A 24,782-nucleotide genomic window follows, 5' to 3' on the forward strand; every position below is an offset into this window, starting at 1 on the left:
ACTTACGTATGTCCTTAATGTATTTATCATATTAATTTTGTTTTTAACTGGTTTATTATATAGCTAAAATCTGTTTTTGAGGTCTCAGTTCTTCTGTTACTCAAGGAACATGATTACCCCAAAACTAGTTTCTCAGAGGAATACAGATTACAACATGCACATGATATTAATTCCTTGGACATTCAGAAAGCCTTTACAAATCTCTTTTCTATTTACCCAGCAGGATAATTCATCTGATGGGAAAAACTAGAGTTAAACAGTATCTGATTTTTGAAAAAACTTAAAAAAAACAAAATCTCTTTGAATTGATCATAACCCAGTATGAATTGTAAACGCAGGTATATGTTCTGCTTCACTCAGGCCAGGTCATCTCACAGCCCGCATGAGGCTGTGAGGGCCCATGAGTTTCCATCTTCAACAGAGGAACTCATTTTTTCTTTTTTTCTGGGCTTGAAAATTGACCACAAAGGGTCACATAATGACTTCAGCAAAAAAGTTCAATTTTTATTATTCTAAATAAGAATGGTGGGCCGGGCGCGGTGGCTCAAGCCTGTAATCCCAGCACTTTGGGAGGCCGAGACGGGCGGATCACGAGGTCAGGAGATCGAGACCATCCTGGCTAACACGGTGAAACTCCGTCTCTACTAAAAATACAAAAAACTAGCCGGGCAAGGCGGCGGGCGCCTGTAATCCCAGCCACTCGGGAGGCTGAGGCAGGAGAATGGCGTAAACCCGGGAGGCAGAGCTTGCAGTGAGCTGAGATCCGGCCACTGCACTCCAGTCTGGGCGACAAAGCGAGACTCCGTCTCAAAAAAAAAAAAAAAAAAAAAAAAAAAATGGTGGTGGTGGTGGTGGAGATGAGTTAGGAGCAGAGTTAGGAGCAGAGAACTAGGAGAAGAGAGATGACTTATAGCAGGGATAAGCCTGTTATATCAACAGATTGCAGAGACAAAATACTTTAATCTCAATTTGGACTTCCTAGATATTTTTTAAAAACTCTGTACTAAATTGAGATTTGAATTTAAAGTGTGCATGTATGTGTGTGTGCATGTGTGAGAGAGAGAGAGCACATGTACACACACATGCACACAGAGCACAGTAGTTTAACAAAAAGAAAATATGCTACTGTGGCCAAGCCTGGAGTCAATGCTGTAAGGGAGGCTTTCCGCTAAAAATAACAGGCTCATCCGTAATTATAAGACCATGTAATATAATATTTCAAATACAAAAGAGGCACATGTCAAAGGGTATGAGAAGCACAGAGAATTAATTCCTGCCTTAGGAGGAAACATTTGAAATGAATCTTGACAAATGGACAGTGAACGCTCAGGAAGAGGGACAACAGCATGTGCAAAGGCACAGAGCATGAAAAATTGTGATGAAACATGACAAGTTTATGTGACAAGCTAAGAGGCTTTAGGCAAGGAGACATCCTGAGAGGTTTGGAGCAGCGGAGTGGCCTGGTCTGCACCTGGAAAGATAAGCCTGGCAGTACTTGTAGAAGACTAGGCTGGGGCACCAGGGGGGACCAAGGCCAAAATGCAGGCAAGAGATGAGGGACTGAGCGAGGACAATGACCAGGGGATGGACAGGGAAAAGGCAGATGAAGGAGATGTGGGGCTTGCTTACTGGCTGTTGGTGGGGGATGCAGAGGGCGAGGCCAGCCCCGCCTGTCGGTAAAGGAGCTGATGCTTTGACCTTCATCCACCTCACACAATTGGTTTGGAAAACAGAATGTGGGGAGGAGACATGATTAATTATTATACCCCCAAACCCAATGCATGCTATATACTTTACTCTGCAACTTATTTTTAGACTTAACAGTATATCCAGGGGTAATATTAAAAATGGTAACAACTGAGTAAGCTGCAGTTCAGGTGTGTCAGGAACATCCAGGACAATCAGTGGGACTCAAACTCATTCTTTCTTAAAAATAACTTTTAAAAATGGATATATAATAGTTGTCCATATTTTGCGGGTACATGTGGTATTTTGAGATGTGTATATAACGTGTAAAGAGCAAATTAGGGTAATTGGGATATCCATCACCACAATCATTCATCTTTTCTTTGTGTTGGGAACATTACAGTCCTTCTCTTCTAGCTATTTTGAAACATGTAATAAATTATTGTTAACTATGATTTCTGTATCATATACTAGAACACTAAATACTAAAATCCTTCTAGCTATGGATTTTTGTACCCATTAACCAACTTATCTTTAGCCTCCCCTCTCTTCTTCCCTTCCTAGCCTCTCATAACCACCCTTCTACCCTTTACCTCTACGTAAACCTCACACTTTGCATTACCGGTATGAAATCCCAACGGATGGAATGTGTTATAATTCATTCAACCATTCAGTTGTGGGTGAGGGATCACATAGTTTCTCTTACTTTGTCACCAAAGACAATGCTGCAATGAACACCCTTGAAGTGAATCCGCACGTTTTTGCTTTGAAAACACTTTCAGGTTTATTTCATCGGAATCACATTTTGTAGTATCTCACATTTTCTTCTGCAGTATTACTTGGTGTTCAGATACTTGATACTGTGTGTAAATAATATTGAAACATACTCAAGGCCCAACTGCAGGGCATGCTTACCAGTTATTCTTCCAAGGCCCGGTATCCTTGACCCAGCTTCCCCAGCCAGGTGTGCTCCCAAGCTGTGGCCAATCAAGTGCACTTTAGAAGGGGAATATCCAAAATTTTTCTGAAAGTATTGTTTAACAGAATAAGTATTTTTAAAACAGCAGTGGAATAGCTTAAATATGCTTTAAAAATAGAAAAAAAAAGGATGAACATGGTTCTCCCTTTTGCACGTAAGATGGAGGCTGGTAAAGTCACAAAGTGACACCTCTGCCTACATCCTTATCCAACTAAAGGAGAACAGATGGGCTTGGAAGAATGCCTTCTGTAGGAGCTCTTCTGCTTGTGCTAAGGGGCTGGCCTGTGGTCCTTGGAAACAGGAGAACAGCCCCAGCAACTATATTTGTGGCTTCTAGCTCCATGCTGATCCTTCCTGAGGCCCAATCCTTTCAGCATGCTCACAACACGCATCAAAGACAGCTCATTCCTACACTGTTATCCGCCTTGCCTGTGTCTGTATGCTTCAGGTTAAGGCAACACTAGAAAATGTATGGGATAACTTTGGTTTTAAAACAGGAGCTTTTAAGAATATTCACAAACTCAAATAACTCAATATCAAGAAAGCAAATGATCCAATAGAAAATGGGCAAAGGATTCGAATAGTTCTCAAAAGAAGACATACGAACGGCCAATGGATTTATGAAAAAAATGTTGAACATCCCTAATCATTAGGGAAATGCAAAACAACATCACAATGAGATATCACCTCACATCTATTAGAATGGTTATTATAAATAAAAGATAACAAGAGCTGTCAAAGATTTGGAGAAAAGGGAAAACTTGTACACTGGTGGAGGGAATATAAATAGGTAGAGCCATTATGGAAAATAATATGGAGGTTCCTCGAAAAACTAAAAATAGAATTACTATATGATCTATCAATCTCACTTCTGGGAATACATGCAAAAATATCAAAATCATTATGCTGAAGAAGAGATATTTGCACTCCCATTTCATTGCAGCATTATTCATAATAGCCAAAATATGGAATCAACCTGTGTCCATCAATGAATTAATGGATAAAGAAAATATGTTATACCTACATGATGAAAAAGGAAATTCTGTCATTTGTGACAACATGGATGAACCGGAAAGACATGCTAAGTGAAAGAAGCCAGGCATAGAAAGATAAACACTGGACTGGACACGGTGGCTCACGCCTGAAAATCCCAGCACTTTAGGAGGCAGAGGAGGGTTGATCATGAGGTCAAGAGATCAAGACCATCCTGGCCAACATGGTGAAACCCCGTCTCTACTAAAAGAAAAATACAAAAAATTAGCCAGATGTGGTGGCAAGTGCCTGTAGTCCCAGCTACTTGGGAGGCTGAGGCAGGAGAATGGCATGAAATCTGGAGGTGAAGCTTGCAGTGAGCAGAGATTGTGCCACTGCACTCCAGCCTGGGTGACAGAGCAAGACTCTGTTTCACAAAAAAGAAAGACAAACACTGTATAACTTCACTTAATATGTGGAATTTTAAAAAGTCAAACAACATAAGTAGAGGATAATAGTAGTTATCAGGGGCTGAGACTGGGGTGTCGGGAATAGGGAGATATTGATTAGTGGGTATAAAGCTTCAGTTACACAGGAGGAGTAAGTTTCTGAGATTTATTGCTTAGCATTAATAATAATGCATTATATATTTCAAAATTGCTAAGAGTAGATTTAAAACATTCTCATTATTAAAAAATGTTATGTCAGCCGGGTGCGGTGGCTCATGTCTGTAATCCCAGCACTTTGGGAGGTCAAGACAGGCAGATCATGAGGTCAGGAGTTCAAGAACAGCCTGACCAACATAGTGAAACCCCATCTCTACCAAAAAAAAAATAGAAAAATTAGCCAGGCATGGTGGTGTGTGCCTGTAATCCCAGCTACTCAGGAGGCTGAGGCAGGAGAATCGCTTGAACCTGGGAGGTGGAGGTTGCAGTGAGATGAGATAGCACCCCTGCACCCCAGCCTGGGTGAAACTCCATCTCAAAAAAAAAAAAAAATGCTCTGTGAAGATGTGAAGTGACAGATATGTTAATTAGATTGATGTAATCATTCCACCATGTATACACGTATACATATATCAAACCATCACAATGTACCCCATAAATATGTACAATTATTATTTGTCAGTTACAAACAAAATCTTAAATAAAAAATAATATTCATAAATAGATTATACATCTAGAGTTTAAACAAAAGTGTGATAGGGAACAAAGGAGCAAGCATTTAAAGATGTTTTTAAATATCAGACTAAATTTAATGTGAAATCTGCCATCTTAACAAAATCTTAATTGTATGACCCAGTTTTGCTAATTACAGGCATGATGTTGTCCAGAAGATCTCTAGAAATTACTCATCTTGCATGATTGAAACTTTATACCCATTGAATAGCAACTCTATTTCTCTTTTCTTTTGCCCACCTCCTGGAAAGAAGCATTCCATTCTTTGCTGCTATGAGTTCGGCTATTTTAGATACCTTATGTAAGTGGAATCATACAATATTTGTCCTTCTGTGACGGGCTCATTTCACTTAGCATAATGTCCTACAGGTTCATCTGTTTTGTTGCATATAACAGGATTTTCTTCTTTTCTAAAGTTGAATAATATTCTATTGTGTATATATACATTTTTCTTCATCCGTTCATTTGTTCATGGACATGTACGTTGTTTCCATGTCTTGATTATTGTAAATAATGCTGCAATGGACATGGAAGTGGAGATATCTATTCTAGATCTTAATCTCAGTCTTTTGGATAAGTACCTAGAAGTGTGATTGCTGGATCATATGGTAGTTTTATTTTTAATTTTTTGAGGAATCTTCATAGTGTTTTACATAATGGCTGTACCATTTTACATTCCCACCAACAGTGTACAAGGTTTCAATTTCTCCCAATTCTCAACACTTATAAGCTTTTTTTTTTTTATGATAGCCATTCTAAAAGATGTGAGATGGTATCTCACCATGAATTTGATTTGCTTTTCCCTGATGATTAGTAATTTTTAATAGTTTTTCATAAACTGGTTGGTTATTTGTGTGTCTTCTTTTAAAAAATGACTATTTAGGTCAGGCACAGTGGCTTATGCCTGTAATCCCAGCACTTTGGGAGGCAGAGGTGGGCAGATCACGAGGTCAGGAGATTGAGACCATCCTAGCTAACACGGTGAAACCCCGTCTCTACTAAAAATCCAAAAAAAAAAAAAAAATTAGCCGGGTGTGGTGGCGGTTGCCTGTAGTCCCAGCTACTCGGGAGGCTGAGGCAGGAGAACGGCATGAACCCAGGAGGCAGAGCTTATAGTGAGCCAAGATCATGCCACTGCACTCCAGCCTGGGTGACTGAGCAAGACTCTGTCTCAAAAAAAAAAAAAAAAAAAAAAAAAAGACTATTTAAGTCCTTTGCCCACTTTAAAATCAGGTTATTTGTCTTTTTGTTATTAAGTTGTTGGAGTTCCTTATACATTTTGGATTTAAGCCCTTATCGGATATATGATAACATATATAGTTTGCAAATATTTTCTTCCATTCCATAGGTTGCCTTTTCACTGTGTTAATTGTTTCCTTTCCTGGGAAGAAGCTTTTTAGTTGGATGTAGTCCCGTGTTAGTTCATTCTTGCGTTACTACAAAGAAATACCTAAGGCTGGGTAATTTATAGAAAGAGGTTTAATTGCCTCATGGTTCCGCAGGCTATATACATAGCACAGTGCTGGCATCTGCTTCTGGTGAGGCCTCAGGGAGCTTAGAATCATCAGGGAAGGCAAAGGAGGAGCTGGTGTATCATAGAGTGAGAGCCGGAGTAAGAGGCAAGTGGGGAGGGACCATGCTCTTTACAATCAGATCTCGTGTGAACTGAGTGAGAACTCACTCATCAGCAAGGGGATGGCACTAAACCATTCATGAGGGATTCATCCCCCTGAACTAATACCTTCCACTAAACCCCATCTCCAAATTGGGGATGACATTTCAATATGAGATTTGGAGGTGACACGCATCTAAACCATATCATTCCACCCCACCCCCCTACACCTCATGTCCTTTTCACATTGCAAAATACAATCATCCCTTCTTACTATTCCCCCAAAATGTTAATCATTCTAGCATCAACTCAAAGTTCAAAGTCAAAAGTCTCATCTGAGACTCAAGGCCAAGATATAATGGTGGTACAGGAATTGCATAAACAGTTCCATTCCAAAAAAGAAAAATTGGCCAAAAGAAAGAGGTAATAGGCCCCATGCAAATCTGACACCCAGCAGGTCAGGCATTAAATCTTAAAGCTCCAACATAATTCTTGACTCCATGTCCCACATCCTGGTGTGAGGAGTGCGCTCCCAAGACCTTGGGCAGCCCTGCCCCTGTAGCTTCGCTGGGTGTAACCCACATACTGCTCTCTGGGGTTGGAGATGAGTGCCTGCCAGTTTTTATAATCATGGATTTTCCAGTGGATCTAACATTCTGGGGTCTGGAGGGCAGGAGCCCCTTCCCACAGATCCACTGGGCAGTTCCTCATTGGAGACTCTGTGTGGGGGTTCCAACCTCACATTTCTTCTTGGCATTTCCTTAGTAGAGTTTTTCTGTGGGGGCTCTGCCCCTACAGCAGGCTTCTGCCTGGGCACACAGACTTATCTATACATTCTCTGAAATCTAGTTGGAAGCTGCCAAGCTTCCTTCACACTTGCATTATGAGCATCTGCAGATTTAACACCACTTGAAAACTGACAAGGCTCATGGCTTGCACCCTCCAGAGCTGTGTTCTAAGCTGTACCTGGGACCCTTGGAGCTGAGGGTGGAGCCTGAGCAGCTGGGATGCAGGGAGCAGTGTTCTGAAGGCTGAGCAGGGCAGTGGCACCCTAGGCCTGGGTGCTGAAATCATTCTTTCCGTTTAGGCATCTGGGCGTGCGATGGGAGGGGCTGCCTCAAAGATCTCTGAAATGCCTTTCAGGCCTTTTCCCCATTGTCTTGGATAGCAGCACCCAACTCCCTTTTAGTCATGCTAATCTCTCTAGCAAGTGGTTGCTCCACAGCCCACTTATATTCTTCTCCTGAAAAAGCTTTTTCTCTGTCTGCCACATGGCTAGGCTAGGCTGCAAATTTTCCAAGCTTCAATGTTCTGCTTCCCTTTGAAACATAAGTTCCAACTTTAAGTCATTTATTTGTTTCCATATCTGATTGTAGATTGTTAGAAGCAGTCAGATCATATCTTGAATGCTTTGCTGCTTAGAAACTTCTTCTGCTAGATACCTGAAGTCATTACTCTTAAGTTCAACATACCGCAGATCCCCACGGTGTGGACATAATGCAGCTAACTTCGGTAGGGTGTAACATGGGTGACCCTTACTCCAGTTCCCAATAACTTTGTCATTTCTATCTGAGACCTCATCAGCCTGGATTTCGCTGTCCATATCTCTATCAACATTTTGGTCACAACCATTTAACAAGTCTCTAAGAAATTTAAAACTTTCCCTCATCTTCCTGTATTATTCTGAGCCTCACAAACTCTCCCAACATCTGCTAATTTCCCAGCTTCAAAGTTACTTCCACATTCTGAAGTATCTTTATAGCAATGCCCTGCTCCTTTTCACTATTTTTTTTTTGTGTGTGTGTGTGTTAGTTCATTCTTGCGTTGCTATGAAGAAATATCTAAGGTTGGGTAATTCATAAAGAAAAGAGGTTTAATTGGCTCATCGTTCTGTAGGCTATACATAAGGCATAGTGCCAGCATCTGCTTATGTCTGGAAGCTTATGATTATGGTGGAAGGCAAAGGTGGGGCTGGGCTATCACATGGCAAGAGCAGGAGCAAGAGAGTGAGGGGGGAGGTTCCATGTTCTTTTAAACAAACAGATAGTATGTGAACTAACTGAGCAAGAACTCACTCATCATCAAGAGGATGGCACTAAGCCATTCATGGGGGATCCACCCCCATGATTCGATACCTCCCACTATGCCCACCTCCAAATTTATGACCACATTTCAACATAAGATTTGGAGGGGACACGCATCCAAACCACATCTCCTTCCTTGTCTATTTTTGCTTTTGCTGCCTGTGACTTTGGTGAAATATCCAGGAAATCATTGTCAAGTCCAATGTCATAAAGCTTTTCTTCTATGTTTTCTTCTAGGAGTTTTATGGTTTTAGGTGTTATGATTGTCTTTAATCTATTTCAAATTGATGTTTTTTTTGTGTGTGTGTGTATAGTGCTGCTTACTCTGCTGCCTAGGCTGGAGTGCAGTCTGTTACATAGACTGGAGTGCAGTGGCACCATCTCAGCTCATTGCAACCTCCACCTCCCAGGTTCAAGCGATTCTTGTGTCTTAGCCTTCCATGTAGCTGGGATTACAGCTGCGCCACCATGACCGGGTAATTTTTTGTATTTTTAGTAGAGATGGGGTTTCACCATGTTGGCCAGGTTGGTCTCGGCTTCCTGACGTCAAGTGATCTGCCTGCCTTGGCCTCCCAAAGTGCTGTGATTACAGGCATGGGTCACCACACCCGGCCTTCAATTATTATATTCTTTTGCTCCAAGATTGGTTTGGTACTTTTCATATTTGTTTCATCTTGTTGAAATTGTCACTTTGTTCATGCAATATTCTCCTGACCTCATTTAACATTCTTATGATGGTTAGTTTGAATTCTCTGTCAGTTAAACATATATCTTTGTTTCATTAGGGTTTGTTTCTGCAGATGAATCTGTTTCTTTGGTATATATTGTTTCTTCATTTTCTTTGACTCTTTATGTTGGTATTTGCACATTAGAAAAAATAGCCACCTCTGCCAGGGTGTTCATGGATTGTTCTTTGTGGGAGAAGACTCTCACCAATCAGCCTAGCCAACAATTCTGGGCACCTGTCAAACCTTTGTGCTGGTCCAAATCACTATCTTTATTCTTAGCAGCCTTCAGCATCTGGAGTAAGCTGAGTGCCATCAGCACTTCCAAGAGAGTTAAGACAGAAATCAGTCTCTCAGGCAGCCCCTGGAAAAGTTGGAACTTTTGATTTGCAGTGTAACTCTTTTCCTCCCAAGGAAAACATGGGATCGAGGGTATTCTACCCAATCACTTTGTCTGCACTGAGCTAGGGAAAGGGGCTATAGTGACCGCTTGAATGCCATCTTTCTTCCCATCTTTGTTCTCATTGGCCCCTAGGTACTAAAGTATTCTGGGTTCTATCAATGCTCCAAGACATGTGATATTGAAGTGATTACCCTGAGCAGCCCCCAGAAAAACTGAAACATTGGGTATGAAGTCCCACTTTTTCCATCCACAAGGTGAAGCGGGAAGCTAGGAGTTTCCTTCAGATCATATGGTGCTGGGTCAGGGGTAGAAGTTAAGACAAGAAGGTATCTCAAATTTTCCTCCTGCCTTCATTGTAGCTGGTTTTATATTTACCCAGGATGTAAGAGCCTTTCAACTAGTTTCTGAATTTCTCACGAAGAAAATTTGTCTGCGTGTTGTTGTTGAATCAGTGTGCTTGTTGGAGAAATAAGGATCTAGGTTTTCCTATTCTATTATCTTAATAATGTCACTCCTGAGCAAGCATCTTTTAGTTTCACCTAAGTTTCAGGCTCTCATAATTATCAAACAATTGATTTTACTTGCATACATTTTTCATTTGATCAAATGTTCCATTTTTTCCACCAGTTATGACAGTTTTATAAGTCACAGAATAAAGAATATTTTCTTTCTCATTTACATATGTGAATAACTGCCAATGAATGCTACATGGTCATTAGGACATCCCTTTCTCAACTGTTGCCACTATTTTTTTGTTTGTTTGTTTTTGAGACGGAGTCCCACACTCTCACCCAGCAGGAGTGCAGTGATGCCGTCTCAGCTTACTGCAAGCTCTGCCTCCCTGGTTCACACCATCCTCCTGCCTCAGCCTCCCGAGTAGCTGGGACTACAGGTGCCTGCCACCACGCCCGGCTAATTTTTTGTGTTTTTAGTAGAGACAGGTTTTCACCATGTTAGCCAGGATGGTCTCCATCTCCTGAACTTGTGATCCACCCACCTTGGCCTCCCAAAGTGCTGGGATTACAGGTGTGAGCCACCGTGCCTGGCCAGCTGTCGCCACTATTTTAAATGTCTATTTTCTTTCCTATCTCCTTATGTAGGTTGGTATTTGAGATCATTCTCAGCCCTTATCCCCTTCATTGTTCTCCTTCTTCCCCATCTTCCTACCCCATTCCCAGGCACCTGCTTGCCCTAGAACCAATCCAGGTGGTGAATTGTGGTGGCCTAGTAACTTGTGATGAGATGACAGAAAGAGAGGTGAAGAAGAGTGTCAGCTGTTCTTTTAGCTGCTCCTTCTTTAAGCTTGAATCCTGAATTATCCCCAGAGGCCCCGGAGCCCCTAAACCCTTTTCCCACTCCAAGGTGGCCTATTCAATTCAATGAACATTTAATTCAACAAACATTTTCCCTCTCAGTTCTGCAAACATCTGTCAGCTTCCTATGAACCAATATTATTTATTTACTGGACATAGGAAAGCCCACAGCTCAGGCCCTAAGATCAATGAAGAAATTCACAAAAGCTTACAGCTGGCTTTTTTTTTTTTTCTAAAGAGAAGATGAAGATGAATCTGATTTCATCCTTTGTACACAAAGACTGTCTCTAAAGATCTTGTACCCTAGTCTTCCCTGACAGAATGGGAAGAGTAGAGAAGTGTCGGGGCATAAATGAGTCTTTGGATCCTTAATTCCTTCTTCAGGATGTTTACTGACAGTGGTTGATGTTCAAATATCACCCAACCTGGTTGCTCATCCAATTTGTTTCTGCTCCTGCCACTTTCCATTCTACTGCCTTGCATTTTCTTCACCCACTACTTGTCACCAACTGACATTTTCTTGTTCATTGGTTTCTGTGTGTGCCTCCATTGCTTACTAGAGTGAACATTGTGTCAGAGCAGAAACACTGTCTTACTTACAAGTTATATCTTCCATGCCCCGCCCACAGTAAGTGCAGAGTGAAATATATATTTGTTGAATGAATGAATGAACCCTCCTTGAAAATCTGAAAGGATTATGCATCTTCAGATTTTACTACCCTGCATTTTAGGGTGGGAAATTACTTTTTGGAAAGCATTTGGAGATTCGTGAATGTCGCAGAGTATAGGCCTAATAAATAGCAAGATCTATTTTATTCTTTTAGAGAATATGTGGGTTAAATAGTTGTGTCTGAACTGGCTTACAGACCTAACTAATTCACAGGCACAGAACCCTCTTTTTGTGTGAAAATACGTGTCATATTCTAAACAAAAACTATTTGTAAGATGGTAACAATTTATAATTTTAAGGATAGATTTACAATGTGATGAAACTGATTGAGATGGTCCAACATGCTGACCAGGGCACTGACCTTGCTGGGGTAGTTTTTAATGATGAGCCTGTGTAGACACACTGCCACCTAGTGGTGATTCAAATAACCACAGATTCTACTACGAAGAAACTTTTCATTTTCTGTCTACCATGTACAAATGCTTATTATTTCACGTGTTCAGTACTTGTCTAAGCTAATAAAAAAAGACATTCAATTGTCCCAACTTCTGAGTTAATATCCAAAACCAATTAAATATAATTTTTAAAAAATCAAGTCTTCTTACCACGAGGACATCAATAAAATAAGCCACCTCAGCACCAACAACACGGAGATTGTTTACAGCATGGATGTATTCCCGTGAACCGTTGATCCAATCTAAATTAATGCAGTTTATATCTTCCAGCTGTAGCAACACCTGGCACAAAGATTCACATAAATATTAAAGAAATAAGTGTTCAAGGAAACCGACGTGTCTTCACACTTGATTCCATAATAAGAAATTATACTAGTAGGTTGATATGGTTAGGCTTTGTGTCCCCACCCAAATCTCATCTTGAATTGTAATCCCCATAATCGCCATAATCTCCACGTGTCAAAGGAGAGACCAGGTGGAGGTAATTGAATCACGGAGGCGATTTCCCCCACGCTGTGTTCCTGCTAGTGAGTTCTCATATGAGATCTGATGGTTTTATAAGGGACTCTTCCGCCTTCACTTGGCACTTCTCCTTCCTGCTGCCTTGTGAAGCGGTGCCTTCCGTCATGATTGTAAGTTCCCTGAGGCCTCCCCAGCCATGCTGAACTGTGAGTCAATTAAACCTCTTTCCTTTATAAATTACCCAGTCTAGTGCAGTTCTTTATAGCAGTATGAAGATGGACTAATACATAGGTATTAATAGAGAACTACTACAGGCTAGGCTCTGTCCTAACCCATATATATATATATATGTACACACACACATATTAGTAATTAGCACCTATACATTAGTACCTATGTCATTGAGTGAGAATTAAATTTATATATAAAATACATATATTAAGTATATATAAAATACATATATATATAAATTTAATTCTCAGTGAGATAGGTACTAATGTTATCTTCACTATATGGCCTTATAAATATTTAATTGCTTATAATGTTAGTAGTCTATTAATCTTAAGTATAGGAGAGAAAGATTAATTTTGTTGAGTTAACTTGGAAATTGTTTTTCTTAAATTAAATGAGAAATTGATCATACCATTTAATCTTCTGTCAAGAGAAGAATTTATTCAAGAGTGATTATACAAATTTCTTCCCCCTGTAATCTGTGCAATTTATAACAAAAATAAATGGGAAATGGATAACTCATTTGAGGCCCTGTAACACGGATAATTGTGGATAACTGAATGGAAGATTTCCATGAATATACATCAATACCTTGCAAAGTACATTCATGTTAAACATAAAGCTCGCATGCTAGTGTAAAGAGGAGTTTATTCATGTCATACATTGCACATGTCTCTCTGCCATTTGCCATCTGTTTTCCATCCAGCTATGTTGATACGGGTGATCTTGTCTGTTCCAAAATATGAGGCTTGGATAGTTGAAGAATTAACCGCATTGATCTCCTGTTTCAAGCAGAAAGAGATTAAGGAAAAATAGTAATTAAAAATTATTTAATAGTTAGTAGACCTATTCCAAAGCTGCTCAAAAGTGTTTCACTAAATTTGATTTTTAACAATCTTCTTTAATATATTTTTACTAAATAGTTACTGTTACATACTATAAAAGTACCATAAATTATTTTTATTATTATTTAGAGACAGGGTCTCACTGTGTTGCCCAGGCTGAAGTGCAATGACTCCATCATAACTCACTGCAGTTGCAAACTCCTGGGCTCAAGCCATCTGACCGCCTCAGCCTCCTCAGTAGTTGGACTACAGACACATGCCACCACACATGGCTTATTATAAACAATTTTTTTTTTTAGAGACAGGGTCTCACTATGTTGCCTAGGCTGATCTTGAACTCCTGGCCTCAAGTGATCTTCCTACCTCAGCCTCCTGAGTCGCTGGGATTAGAGACATGAGCCACCACATCTAGCTCAAAAAATTAATACATCATACAATGCAGTATACAAATTCAACACAAGGAGAGAAAAAATCTTTGATTTTTAAAGTAATGTTTGCAAGACAACGTAGGGAAGTTTAAATCAGAATTTCAATAAATCTTACTTTTGTATAACATTTCTCAGTGATCAGTGTAATTCATGAGAATTAAAACATGCCTAGAAGCATGCCAAAAACATGGCAAAAATGGAGATTGTCCACCCCACTTTATGAGTAAGGAATTGAGGTTAGAATCTCATCACATGAAATATACCAGCATATTGAAGACAATTTTATATGACTATGGCAAACATTCTTTTGTATTGCTTGTATTTTGTTGGACTGCCTTAACAACAAAACTCTCAAAGACTTTAGGAGACTATACATTTAAGTGATTTTGTTATTTAAAACAATAAAAGGCATAAGTATAAGCGATTCTATTGGAAAAAATGAATACTTAAATCAGCAAATAGCAAGTCTGACAGTGGTGAATCCTATAATCTGGAAGCAGTACATTTAGATATTTATGAAATTCAAACAAAGAGCCTATTTCTGGCTACCTGTGTTTAATAGTAATGCAATTAATCATACAATTTGCTGGCTAGGTAAAGTGTCTCCAAGACTGTAAGCTAATGGTTATGAGAGTCATAAGCTGGCTTGCTCAGTAATTATAATAGCTAACACTCCTGTCTGTCTATTTGCCAGGCATTGTTCTAAGCACTTTATGGAGTAGCTCATTTAACTCTCACAACATTGTGAGGTAGCTACTAATTTTAAAAATTAGAAAAGGGGACACTGAGGGGCCAAGTAACTTGCCAAAAAGTACTGCAGCTAATGAATCCTGGAGCCAGGGTTCAAATCCACATGGCCTTTGAAGTTAGGTGCTTAACCACTGGGCTCTCAAGTCATGTTCTGATTATGGTTTTCTCTGCTGATAGGGCCCAAACCAGATGTGGGATTTGCTGAAGTGGGCAATAAAATCAATTGTCTTCAGGCCTTCTAGGAAGCATTTTTCTGCTAAATAATCCAATCCAAGTACAAAAACATGATTCCACCTATGTATCTAAGAGACTCCAGATGCTCACTCATTTCAACTCTCTTAGGCCCAGCTGGAGTGCCTCAAACACCTACTATAGTCCCGTTTCTACATCAGAAAAACCTTTTGGAGGGAATTTAATCTGAAAACAATTGTTTATTCTTTTCTCAACATGAGAATAGTTTGAATAGGTGAGACCTCAAGCAAACTTCCAAGTGGCATTCTAACAGATATTGTGGGGTCTGAGTATCTGTTGTCATGCTAGTGTAAAGAGGAGCTCATTCACATCATGCATTGCACGTGTCTGTCTGCCATCTGCCATCTGGTTTCCATCCAGGTATGCTGATATGGGTGATCTTGTCTGAGATCACTGAGGAGTTTCATCAAGTAGCATAGGTGGAGAAAACACTTTGGTTCACTTCACTTTCACTCTGGCACAACCCTCTAAAGTAGCTTTTCAACATAAACGTGGGAAACTCCATACAGCATCATGGGATCAAAAGAAGACAGCTTAGATTCTGCTGCCACAAGGATAGAAACCAGGAAATGATGCCAATATCGTACAGAATAGGTTATCGAGAGGAAGAGTTAATTAAAGTATCAAGGTTTTTCTGGGCCTTTTAGCATTCTTTGACTGAGTAGACATGAAGCATAATAGGTATGAGATCAATCTATTCTGAAGACTACATTTCCAGTGGTATCATCTCTAGCAAGTACAAAATAGTTACCAGTTAGGTATGTTCTAACCTTGACTAAAGCTGCAGACACAGAAACTACTGGAAGTGTGCAACATGTCCGTCACCACCAGTGACTGCATAAGTCACTAGAGGTTAAGGTGTCATGGATTCATGGGTGAAGTAGGTTGGTTTTATTCTTACAGAAAGGTAAAAAGGTAACTGTAAAGACCTGTGACTTTCAGGAGACCAAGTTTATTGTACCACACCACATTTACCTTTGACAATTCCTCACTTGGAGAAGGGAGTATGTTAACTGTATAATTTCTGATTTGTTTATAAATGAGTCCAATTCATATGACATATGAGTCAGGTCTGTGGAAATCCTTATTTTAATTACACACTTTGACTCATCCTATATCACAGTTGTTAGAAAAACACTTTAACAGCAAACAATAGGCTTCCATCCATTACAAAATTCAGATACATATCTGGTTTAATTACACAGGATTCTTTCCAAATGGAGGGAAGTGCGGAAGGTGTGAAGAACATTATTTAGGGAAGTATTTAGTTTTCCAATTTTCTTTTCATTGGCAAGAGGACCCAGCTTCACCTAAACACTGTCTTTATCACCTTCTGTTTTACTGACTGTGCTCCAAAGAATACAAGTGCATAGCCACTTATATAAAAGGATAAAAGGATCCATGAGCCTGATTAGCCCTAAGAGTGAAGATCAGGGAATAGAGTTAGTCCTAAGTGGATAAATATGCCCTGAACGTCCTAAAAGGCAGAGAAGCTGCCCCCAAATACTTGTATTCAGCATAGATTCTCTTCACTTAAAAAAAAGTTAATCTACTAGCGAACAATACAGTCAGGATGGCTGAAGGTGACCCCAAGAAACCAAAGGGCAAGATGTCTGTTTATGCCGTCTCATATATGCAGAGAAGAACATAAGAAGAAAAAACCCAGAGGTTGCTGTCAGTTTTGCAGAATTTTCCAAGAAGTGCTTTGAGGGGTGGAAGACAATGTCCAGGAAAGAGAAATCTAAATTTGATGAAATGGCAAAGGTGATTAAAGTGGGCTATGATCGGGAAATGAAGGATTATAGACCAGTTAAGGGAGGCAAGAAGAAGGATCCTAATGTCCCCAAAAGGCCACTGTCTGGATTCTTCCTGTTGTATTCAGAATTCTGCGCCAAGATCAAATCCACAAACCCTGGCATCTCTATTGGAGATGTAGCAAAAAAGCTGGGTGAGATGTGGAATAACTTAAATGACAGCAAAAAAGCAGCCTTACATCACTAAGGCGGCAAAGCTGAAGGAGAAGCATGAGAAGGATGTTGCTGACTCTTAAGTCGAAAGTAAAGTTTGATGGCACATAGCGTCCTGCTAAAGTTGCCTGGGAAAAGATGGAAGAGGAAGATGAAGAAGACAGAGAAGAAGAGGAGGAGGAGGGGGAGGAGGAATAAAGAAGCTGTGTATCTGTCTCCTTGTGAATACTTAGAGTAGGGGAGCCCCGTAATTGACACATTTCTTATTTGAGAAGTGTCTGTTGCCCACATTAGGTTTAATTACAGAGTTTGATCATGATCATATTGTAGTCTCTGAAAGTGCTCTAGAAATAGTGGTTTACATGAAGTGGCCACAGGTGTCTAGAGCACCCTGAAACTGTATGAAAGTTGTACATATTTCCAAACATTTTAAAAATGAAAATGCAAAGAAAGTTAAGATACACATAGCATTAAAATCAACATTTTAACCATTTTAAAGGGTAAACTCAGTGGCATTAAGTCATTCATGTTGTCATGCAGCTATCACTACCATCTTTCTCCAGAACTGTTTCATCACCCCAAACTAAAAGTCTGTACCCATTAAACAGGAACTCTCCATTACCTACTCCAGGTATCTCCTATAAATGAAACCAGTCCCTTGGTGTCTGGCTTATTAACAAAATGTTTTGAAGAGTCATCCATGTTATATTATGTATTAGCATTTCACTTCTTTTTAAAGCTGAGTAATATTCCTCTCTTTACTTCTTGATAATTACAAAACTCAAACTTTCGAGGAATATTTCTTTATAAGGTCTCTATACCCATAGTAAGAACTTTTTTTCCTTGTTCTAGAGACAGCCACATCTACAGAATTGGTCAAATTCATATAGCATATGGGTCAGGCCTGGGGAAATCCTTGTTTTAAGTACATAACTTGATTTATCCTATATCTTAGTTGTTGAAAAACACTTTAACAGCAAACAATCGGGCTTGTATCCATTACAAAATTCAGGTACAGATCTGGTTTAATTACACATGATTCTTTCCAAATGGAGGGAAGTGAAGAAGGTGTGAAGGACATTATTTAGGGAAATACTCATCTACAGATGGCAAATTTCAGTAAAGAGTAGTGTGTACATATGTATGTGTGTCTGGTGAGTAGAGAGCTACAAATCAGACCATATTTGTATGGTAGGAAGGCATAGGAGAAGGCTGTCTTGGCTGGCAAGGCCAAGCAGTATGTGATGGGCCTGATGGAAAGTAAGCCCCAAGGTTACAGATTCAGGTAAAGACTGGAAATGATCTTCTCTGGCCTCCCTTTTTTCCTGCTCCCTAAATATAGATCCTCCATCCACTCCTAGTCCTGCCCTCGTTTCTCTGCTTCTGAGATTTCATGTATTCTTTGGGTTTCAATTTTCAACTTCAGCCAGAAGACTTTTGAATCTTTTTCTCCAGTTCTGGGCTGCCTGCTTGGCTGTCAGACTAACATCTCCAATAGGTTGTGCAAGCCTCACCTGTCCAGAATCTAACTCCTCTTTTATCCTCAATTTTTTTGATAAGAGGGTTATCATTTTCCCAATCATTTACGTGTGAAATCTCAGACTAGTTTATGATGTTTATCATGTTGATTTTCTATTATCATACTCACTTTCATTACTGCAGTTCAGGTGTGTTTCCCATGTGTGATCCAAACTGCACTATAGCTTTCTATTTAACACTGTCAAATGGAACTTTCTGTGATGATGGAAATATTCTATATCTGTACTGTCCAGTATCGTAGCCACTAGCCACACGTGGCTATTGAGCACTTGAAATGTGGCTGGTGTGGCTGATGAACTGAGTTTTTAATTTGATTTAATTGTTAATAGTCACATGTGACCAGTGGCTATTATGTTAGCACAGTTCTAAGTGGTCTCATAGTCACCTCTGATCTCTTCCAGCTTCAGACAAGAGAGCAACTGCAGCCACAGTAAATGCCCTAAAGCAGCTCTGAAAAGCTCTCAGTGGGGCCTCATGATTTACAGGAGGAAGTACAAACTCCACAGGAAGGAACAAAATTTGTTCCTCAACTACTTTTCTAACTAACCTTACTTTTGAAGACTCCTTCTGTACCGCTAGACTAACCCAACGCATCATCCATCAGATGCGCCTGTGGTTTCTCTTCTTTATGTTCATGCCACTTCCTTTGCCATTACCCTGCTTACCTCTGCTCGTGAGCATCTTGTCCATCCTGCAGGATACACCTCAAGCACATGTCCTCCTCAAAATGTTACCTGGTTCCATCCCTGACCTCAAGGTGAGCTCTTCTTCACTTTGTTCTCAGAGTCTTTCAGTTGCATCTTACATCACAGATCATAATTTGTGTTGCAAGAAAGGTATTTGTTTATATATGCCATTTCTTCCACTGCAATAAACTCAAGACTGTTCTGTTTATTCAATTCAATAGATAATAGGCATTGTTGCTTATCCACAGTCTTACAGATGGAAGGTTCTCAGCACACTGACTGAACATAATGTCTTTTACCTCTTATGAAATAACTAAGAGCTATCTTCATATTTAAATCAGATATATCAAAACAGATAATATAGAACAGATAACATACAAAACAATCTGACTCATAATACTGAAAAGAAATGTTACCGTATCTATGTCTTCTGTATCTATAGGCAAATCTTATATTTTAGAATAATCCATGTGTGAAGGCTGCAAGTTAGCTTACCTGATAGGCATTGGGATTGTGTATAGTGTAGAGCAGGAAACGAGTGTTTATCTTCTCTGGAGACCAGGGTAAACCTACCAACTTTGTTGAGAAAGTCCTGGTCCATGGTAAACCATCTTTGAAACACCCTAACCTTTCATAGCAAACTTCTTTTCCTGCAGCAGAAAGGCGTCGTGTCAGTAATAGAGGAACCAGGCTTACAGAGAGGCTGTGTTTCTCACTATGGGTTAAAGTAGGCTTTAATTTCAGAAATTAACCCCTTATTGAATTTATGGCTTGAAAATATTTTCTCCCATTCTATAGGGTTGCCTTTTCATTTTGTTGATTAGTTCCTTTACTGTGCAGAAGTTTTTTGTTTAATGCAATCCCACTCATTTATTTATTTTACCTTTGTTGTCTATGCTTTTGTTGTCATATTTTAAAAAAAATCATTGCTAAAGCCAGCAACAAGAAGATTTTTCCTATGTTTTTTCCTAGGAGTTATATAATTTCAAGTCTTACGTTTAAGTCTTTATTCCAAGTTAATTTTGTATATGGCATAAGATAAGAGTTCAATTTCATTCTTTTGTGTGTGGATATCCAATACTCCCAACACCATTTGTTGAACAAGCCTATCATTGTATATCCTTGGCACCCTTGTCAAAGACTAGCTGACCATATACACATGGGTTTATAATTTTGTATATGGCATAAGGGTTCAATTTTATTCTTTTGTATGTGGATATCCAATTTTCCCAACACCATTTGGTGAAGAAGCCAGTCGTTTCCTCATTGTATATTCTTGGCACCCTTGTCAAAGACTAGTTGACCATATACACATGGGTATATTTCTGGACCCTCTACTCTGTTCCATTTGTTTGTGTGTCTGTTTTTATGTCAGTATCACACTGTCTTGATTAATATAGTTTTGTAGTAAGTATAGTTTTGAATCAGGAAGTGTGCTGCTTCCAGCTTTGTTCTTCTTTCTTAAGATTGCTTTGTTATTTGGGGTCTTTTGTGGTTCCACGTTAATACCTAAGGAACTCACACAACTCAATAGCAAAAAATAAAATAACTAAATTTAAAAATAGGCAAGGACCTGAACAGACATTTTCCTTAAGAAGCATACAAATGGCCAACAGCCATATGAAAAGATGCTCAACATTGTGAATCACTATGAAAATGTAAATCAAAACCTTAATGAGATATCATCCCACACTTGTTAGGATGGTACTGGCCACATTCCAGCCCCAGCAAAGCTCAGCCAGAAGGGCAGGCTTGAAGCCAAGAGATAACAGCTCAATAACCCAGCACATGCCACTCTTCACTTTGTCTCACCTCTTCCTCCAACACGGTCAATAACACTGTTTTGTTTTTGTTTGTTTGTTTGTTTGCTCATTTATTGACTTCTATTATAAATTTAAATAGTAACTTTCTATTTTCTGATCCATACATCATATTTGTTAGAACTTGACTCCCAGTTTCCTAAGAGGAAGATTTTAGTGGTACTGCCTCTTCCTCTCTGCCTCCCTTCCAGCTTCCAAGGTCTGTCAGCTTCATAATGTTGCTTTCATGCTATCAAGATTGATAATATTCAGACTTTGCTCTATAGGCATAATTAATCCTTCCATGTTTTGTCTACAGGCTGACTCCAAAAAGTTGAGAATCAATGAACAGAATTTATATTATTATGACTAGATAAATATTTTTGCCTTCAGTCAACTCACATGCTATAATTACATTTCCTTTTCTGCATTTCCATTGTTCAGACACTCATTCCCTTCAAAGGAGACAATTCAAATGAATTGTCTTTCCTAATATTTGAATTACTCAGGATCAGTGTCATTGTAGTTTACTCCATATTTGGATTATGCCTTTCTTGTACTGTTTGTGTTTTCCTGTATTCTCTGGTTGCCTTTTTTTCTCTTCCTGGAAGAATGAACATGTACCTTCTTCAATATATTCCTACTATATTACAGCTTCTTAATATTTCTCCTGCCTGGAATCTATTCTGATCCTTTTCTAATTTGAACCAGTGACTACATAGTTGGATCATGGCTTTCTAAAACAACCTTCTGTTTTCCCTAGAATGCCCAGCTCCTTTTACTTTTTGCATTCTGTTGCTTTTTTTCTCCAGGTTCTCAACTACATTATTCAGTCTATGGATTTTAAAATGAAGATTTTAAAAACTAGTCCTTATTTTCTGTGTTTATCACTTACCAGGGTTATCTGCCACTGTGCTCTTTTTTCCATAAGGAAATACTCACAGAGAGTGTAAAGTTAAAGGAAAATAGGTGTGATAAAGCAGACTGAGCGACATTATAAGGTATTAAAGCTACTTCGGAAAAAATTGAAAGATTAATAGTTCTGTAAAAATAATGTTTGCTATAAAATTAATATATTGAAATTGGATCAATAACTTAAGTGGCCAATGATAAAGGATATAGTTTTAAAATTATGGTATTGAGGAATATTATGCAGCCATTAAAAACATTTATAGAGAATTTGTAATAATATCTGTAATGGAAAAAAATAAAATTAAAAGAAAGTGTACCAAAATATTAATGGTGAATCCCAGTGGTTTTTATTTTCTTATTTATACTTGTCTATGTTATAAAATTTTCAGTAATAAATATGAATTACCTTTATAATAATGAAAAAGTCACAAAGGGACAGAAAGAGTACTTCTTTACCAAATGATGCCCAGTCTGGTTTTTCCTTTTTGTCTTACTACTGCTAATAAAAAATACCAAAAACAGATTTAGCCTTATGTGTCGTACATATGAAAAAATGACAAAATGAAGACTTAGAAAAAGTGATGATCTAAGTGAAATCTATTGCTATTTGCGGCAGGAAAATAACTGAACCTTTTTTTTTTTTTTTTTTTTTTTTTGAGGCGGAGTCTCGCTCTGTCGCCCGGACTGGAGTGCAGTGGCCGGATCTCAGCTCACTGCAAGCTCCGCCTCCCGGGTTTACGCCATTCTCCTGCCTCAGCCTCCCGAGTAGCTGGGACTACAGGCGCCCGCCACCTCGCCCGGCTAGTTTTTGTATTTTTAGTAGAGACGGGGTTTCACTGTGTTAGCCAGGATGGTCTCGATCTCCTGACCTCGTGATCCGCCCGTCTCGGCCTCCCAAAGTGCTGGGATTACAGGCTTGAGCCACCGCGCCCGGCCAATAACTGAACCCTTATGCCGGTTACTCTATCACTTCATGGAATTGGGAAGTATAGCCTAGCTTTTGCTAGGTTATGTTGTGGTAATAAACAGCCCCCCACATCTCATTGGCTTACAAACATTAAGGTTTATTTGTTGCTCATGTTATCCTTTGGCTGCAGTGGTCTTAGATTTGGCCTAGCTCTGATTTTCCAGTCTTCTGCATTGCAGGACCCAAGCTAAATGAGCAGGCTCTGTTTTGAGCCTGTGTCTCTTGGCGTAGAGGAAAAGGATGCAACTGGGGAACCATGCAAAGACTCTTAAAGGTGTCTAGACTTAGAATGCTCTCTTCCATGTCATGTGGCCAAAGGTAAATGTGTATAAGGGTCTTACAGGGATGGAGAGTCAATGTGGGGAACAACAATACAATCTACACACTATGGAAGGGTATGTAGATTTCAGTTTCTGTAAGTACCACCAGTATGACAACCTCACATGTTCTACAAGAATGAAAACCTGTTATTTAAATTTGCATTTATTTAATTATCAGAAACTTTGAATATCCTTTTGTGCATTTCTGACAATTTGTACCTCTTCTGCAGATGAGATATTTGTGTCCTATGCATATTTTGCTTTTTTCTTTTCTTTTATTTTTTGAGATGGAATCTCGCTCTGTTGCCCAGGCTGGAGTGCAGTGGCACGATCTCAGCTCACTGCAAGCTCCCCCTCCTGGGTTCACGCCATTCTCCTGCCTCAGCCTCCCGAGTAGCTGGGACTACAGGCTCCCGCCACTATGCGCGGCTAATGTTTTGTATTTTTAGTAGGTTTCAATGTGTTAGCCAGGAAGGTCGCCGTCTCCTGACCTCGTGATCTGCCCACCTCGGACCCCCAGAGTGCTGGGATTATAGGCGTGAGCCACCACGCCTGGCATTTTATTTTATTTCTTTGAGATGAAGTCTCACTCTGTCGCCCAGGCTGGAGTGCAGTGGCGCGATCTCGGCTCACTGCAAGCTCCGCCTCCCAGGTTCCCGCCATTCTCCTGCCTCAGCCTCCCGAGTAGCTGGGACTACAGGCGCCCGCCACCACGCCCAGCTAGGTTTTTGTATTTTTAGTAGAGACGGGGTTTCACTATGTTAGCCAGGATGGTCTCGATCTTCTGATCTCGTGATCCCCGCGCCTCAGCCTCCCAAAGTGCTGGGATTACAGGCGTGAGCCACTGTGCCCGGCCTTTATTTTTATTTTTATTACTTAAATGCTTTCTTCACCTTTACTGATTTATTTCCAGTTTCTTCAGTTCTTGAGTCCTTATATTTTAATATATTACCTAGTTGAAGTGCTTTATTTCCCCTTTGGCCTAAGAATTCTTTAAAGAAACATTTGAAAAACGGCACATTAGTGTTAATTGGTTAAGAAATCATGTAAATTGGCGTATAGTTCATATCTTCCTAATTTCCACTTTCTAAAGGAGTCACTTCTCGGTCTTACTGTGAGGAGGCTTTTCCAAAGACGTAAAAAAGCTGGAAAGTAGGTTCGATAATTTCTATTAAAGAAATATTTGCTTGTTTCAGTGCCTCTTATTTGCCAGATGCTATTAGCACTGGAATTCAGCATTGGAAGAAACAATTCTAGCCCTCATCGAGTATATAATCTAGTGGGGGATGTAGAAACAGACAGTAAATAAGAGTAAGTTTTTTGAAAATGGCTACGTTAAAACAGTGACAGGTGCTGGGAGGAACCTAAAGCAGGGAAGGGATGAGGGTGTTTGTGTGTTTAGGTGAGGAGTGGTTTGCAGTTTAAATAGGGTGTCCAGGGTAGCATTTGCATCAAGACCTGAGGGGGAGAGGAGCAAACAACGTGCAGATATGCGGGACAGCATTCCAGACAGAGGGAAGGAAAGTACAAGACTTTGCAAGGAAGCG

General features: G+C 39.6%; 1 protein-coding gene and 1 pseudogene across 1 annotated transcript in view; one reads left to right on the forward strand and one right to left on the reverse strand.

Annotated features, from left to right (window-relative positions):
• PNLIPRP3 (pancreatic lipase related protein 3) overlaps positions 1-24,782 on the reverse strand; it is a 48,977-nt gene that overhangs the window by 19,532 nt on the left and 4,663 nt on the right. Inside the window, exons 2-5 of the mRNA XM_033181662.1 lie at positions 19,733-19,887; positions 13,433-13,552; positions 12,228-12,359; positions 2,602-2,710 (exon numbers count right to left, since the gene is read on the reverse strand). Of these exons, the coding sequence (XP_033037553.1) occupies positions 2,602-2,710; positions 12,228-12,359; positions 13,433-13,552; positions 19,733-19,887 (516 nt within the window). The remainder of the gene's footprint in view (positions 1-2,601; positions 2,711-12,227; positions 12,360-13,432; positions 13,553-19,732; positions 19,888-24,782) is intronic.
• Positions 16,619-17,210, forward strand: LOC117066369 (annotated as a pseudogene).

The sequence above is a fragment of the Trachypithecus francoisi genome, unplaced genomic scaffold (assembly GCF_009764315.1).
Source record: "Trachypithecus francoisi isolate TF-2019V2 unplaced genomic scaffold, Tfra_2.0 Contig01579, whole genome shotgun sequence".
NCBI classification, from domain to species: domain Eukaryota; kingdom Metazoa; phylum Chordata; class Mammalia; order Primates; family Cercopithecidae; genus Trachypithecus; species Trachypithecus francoisi.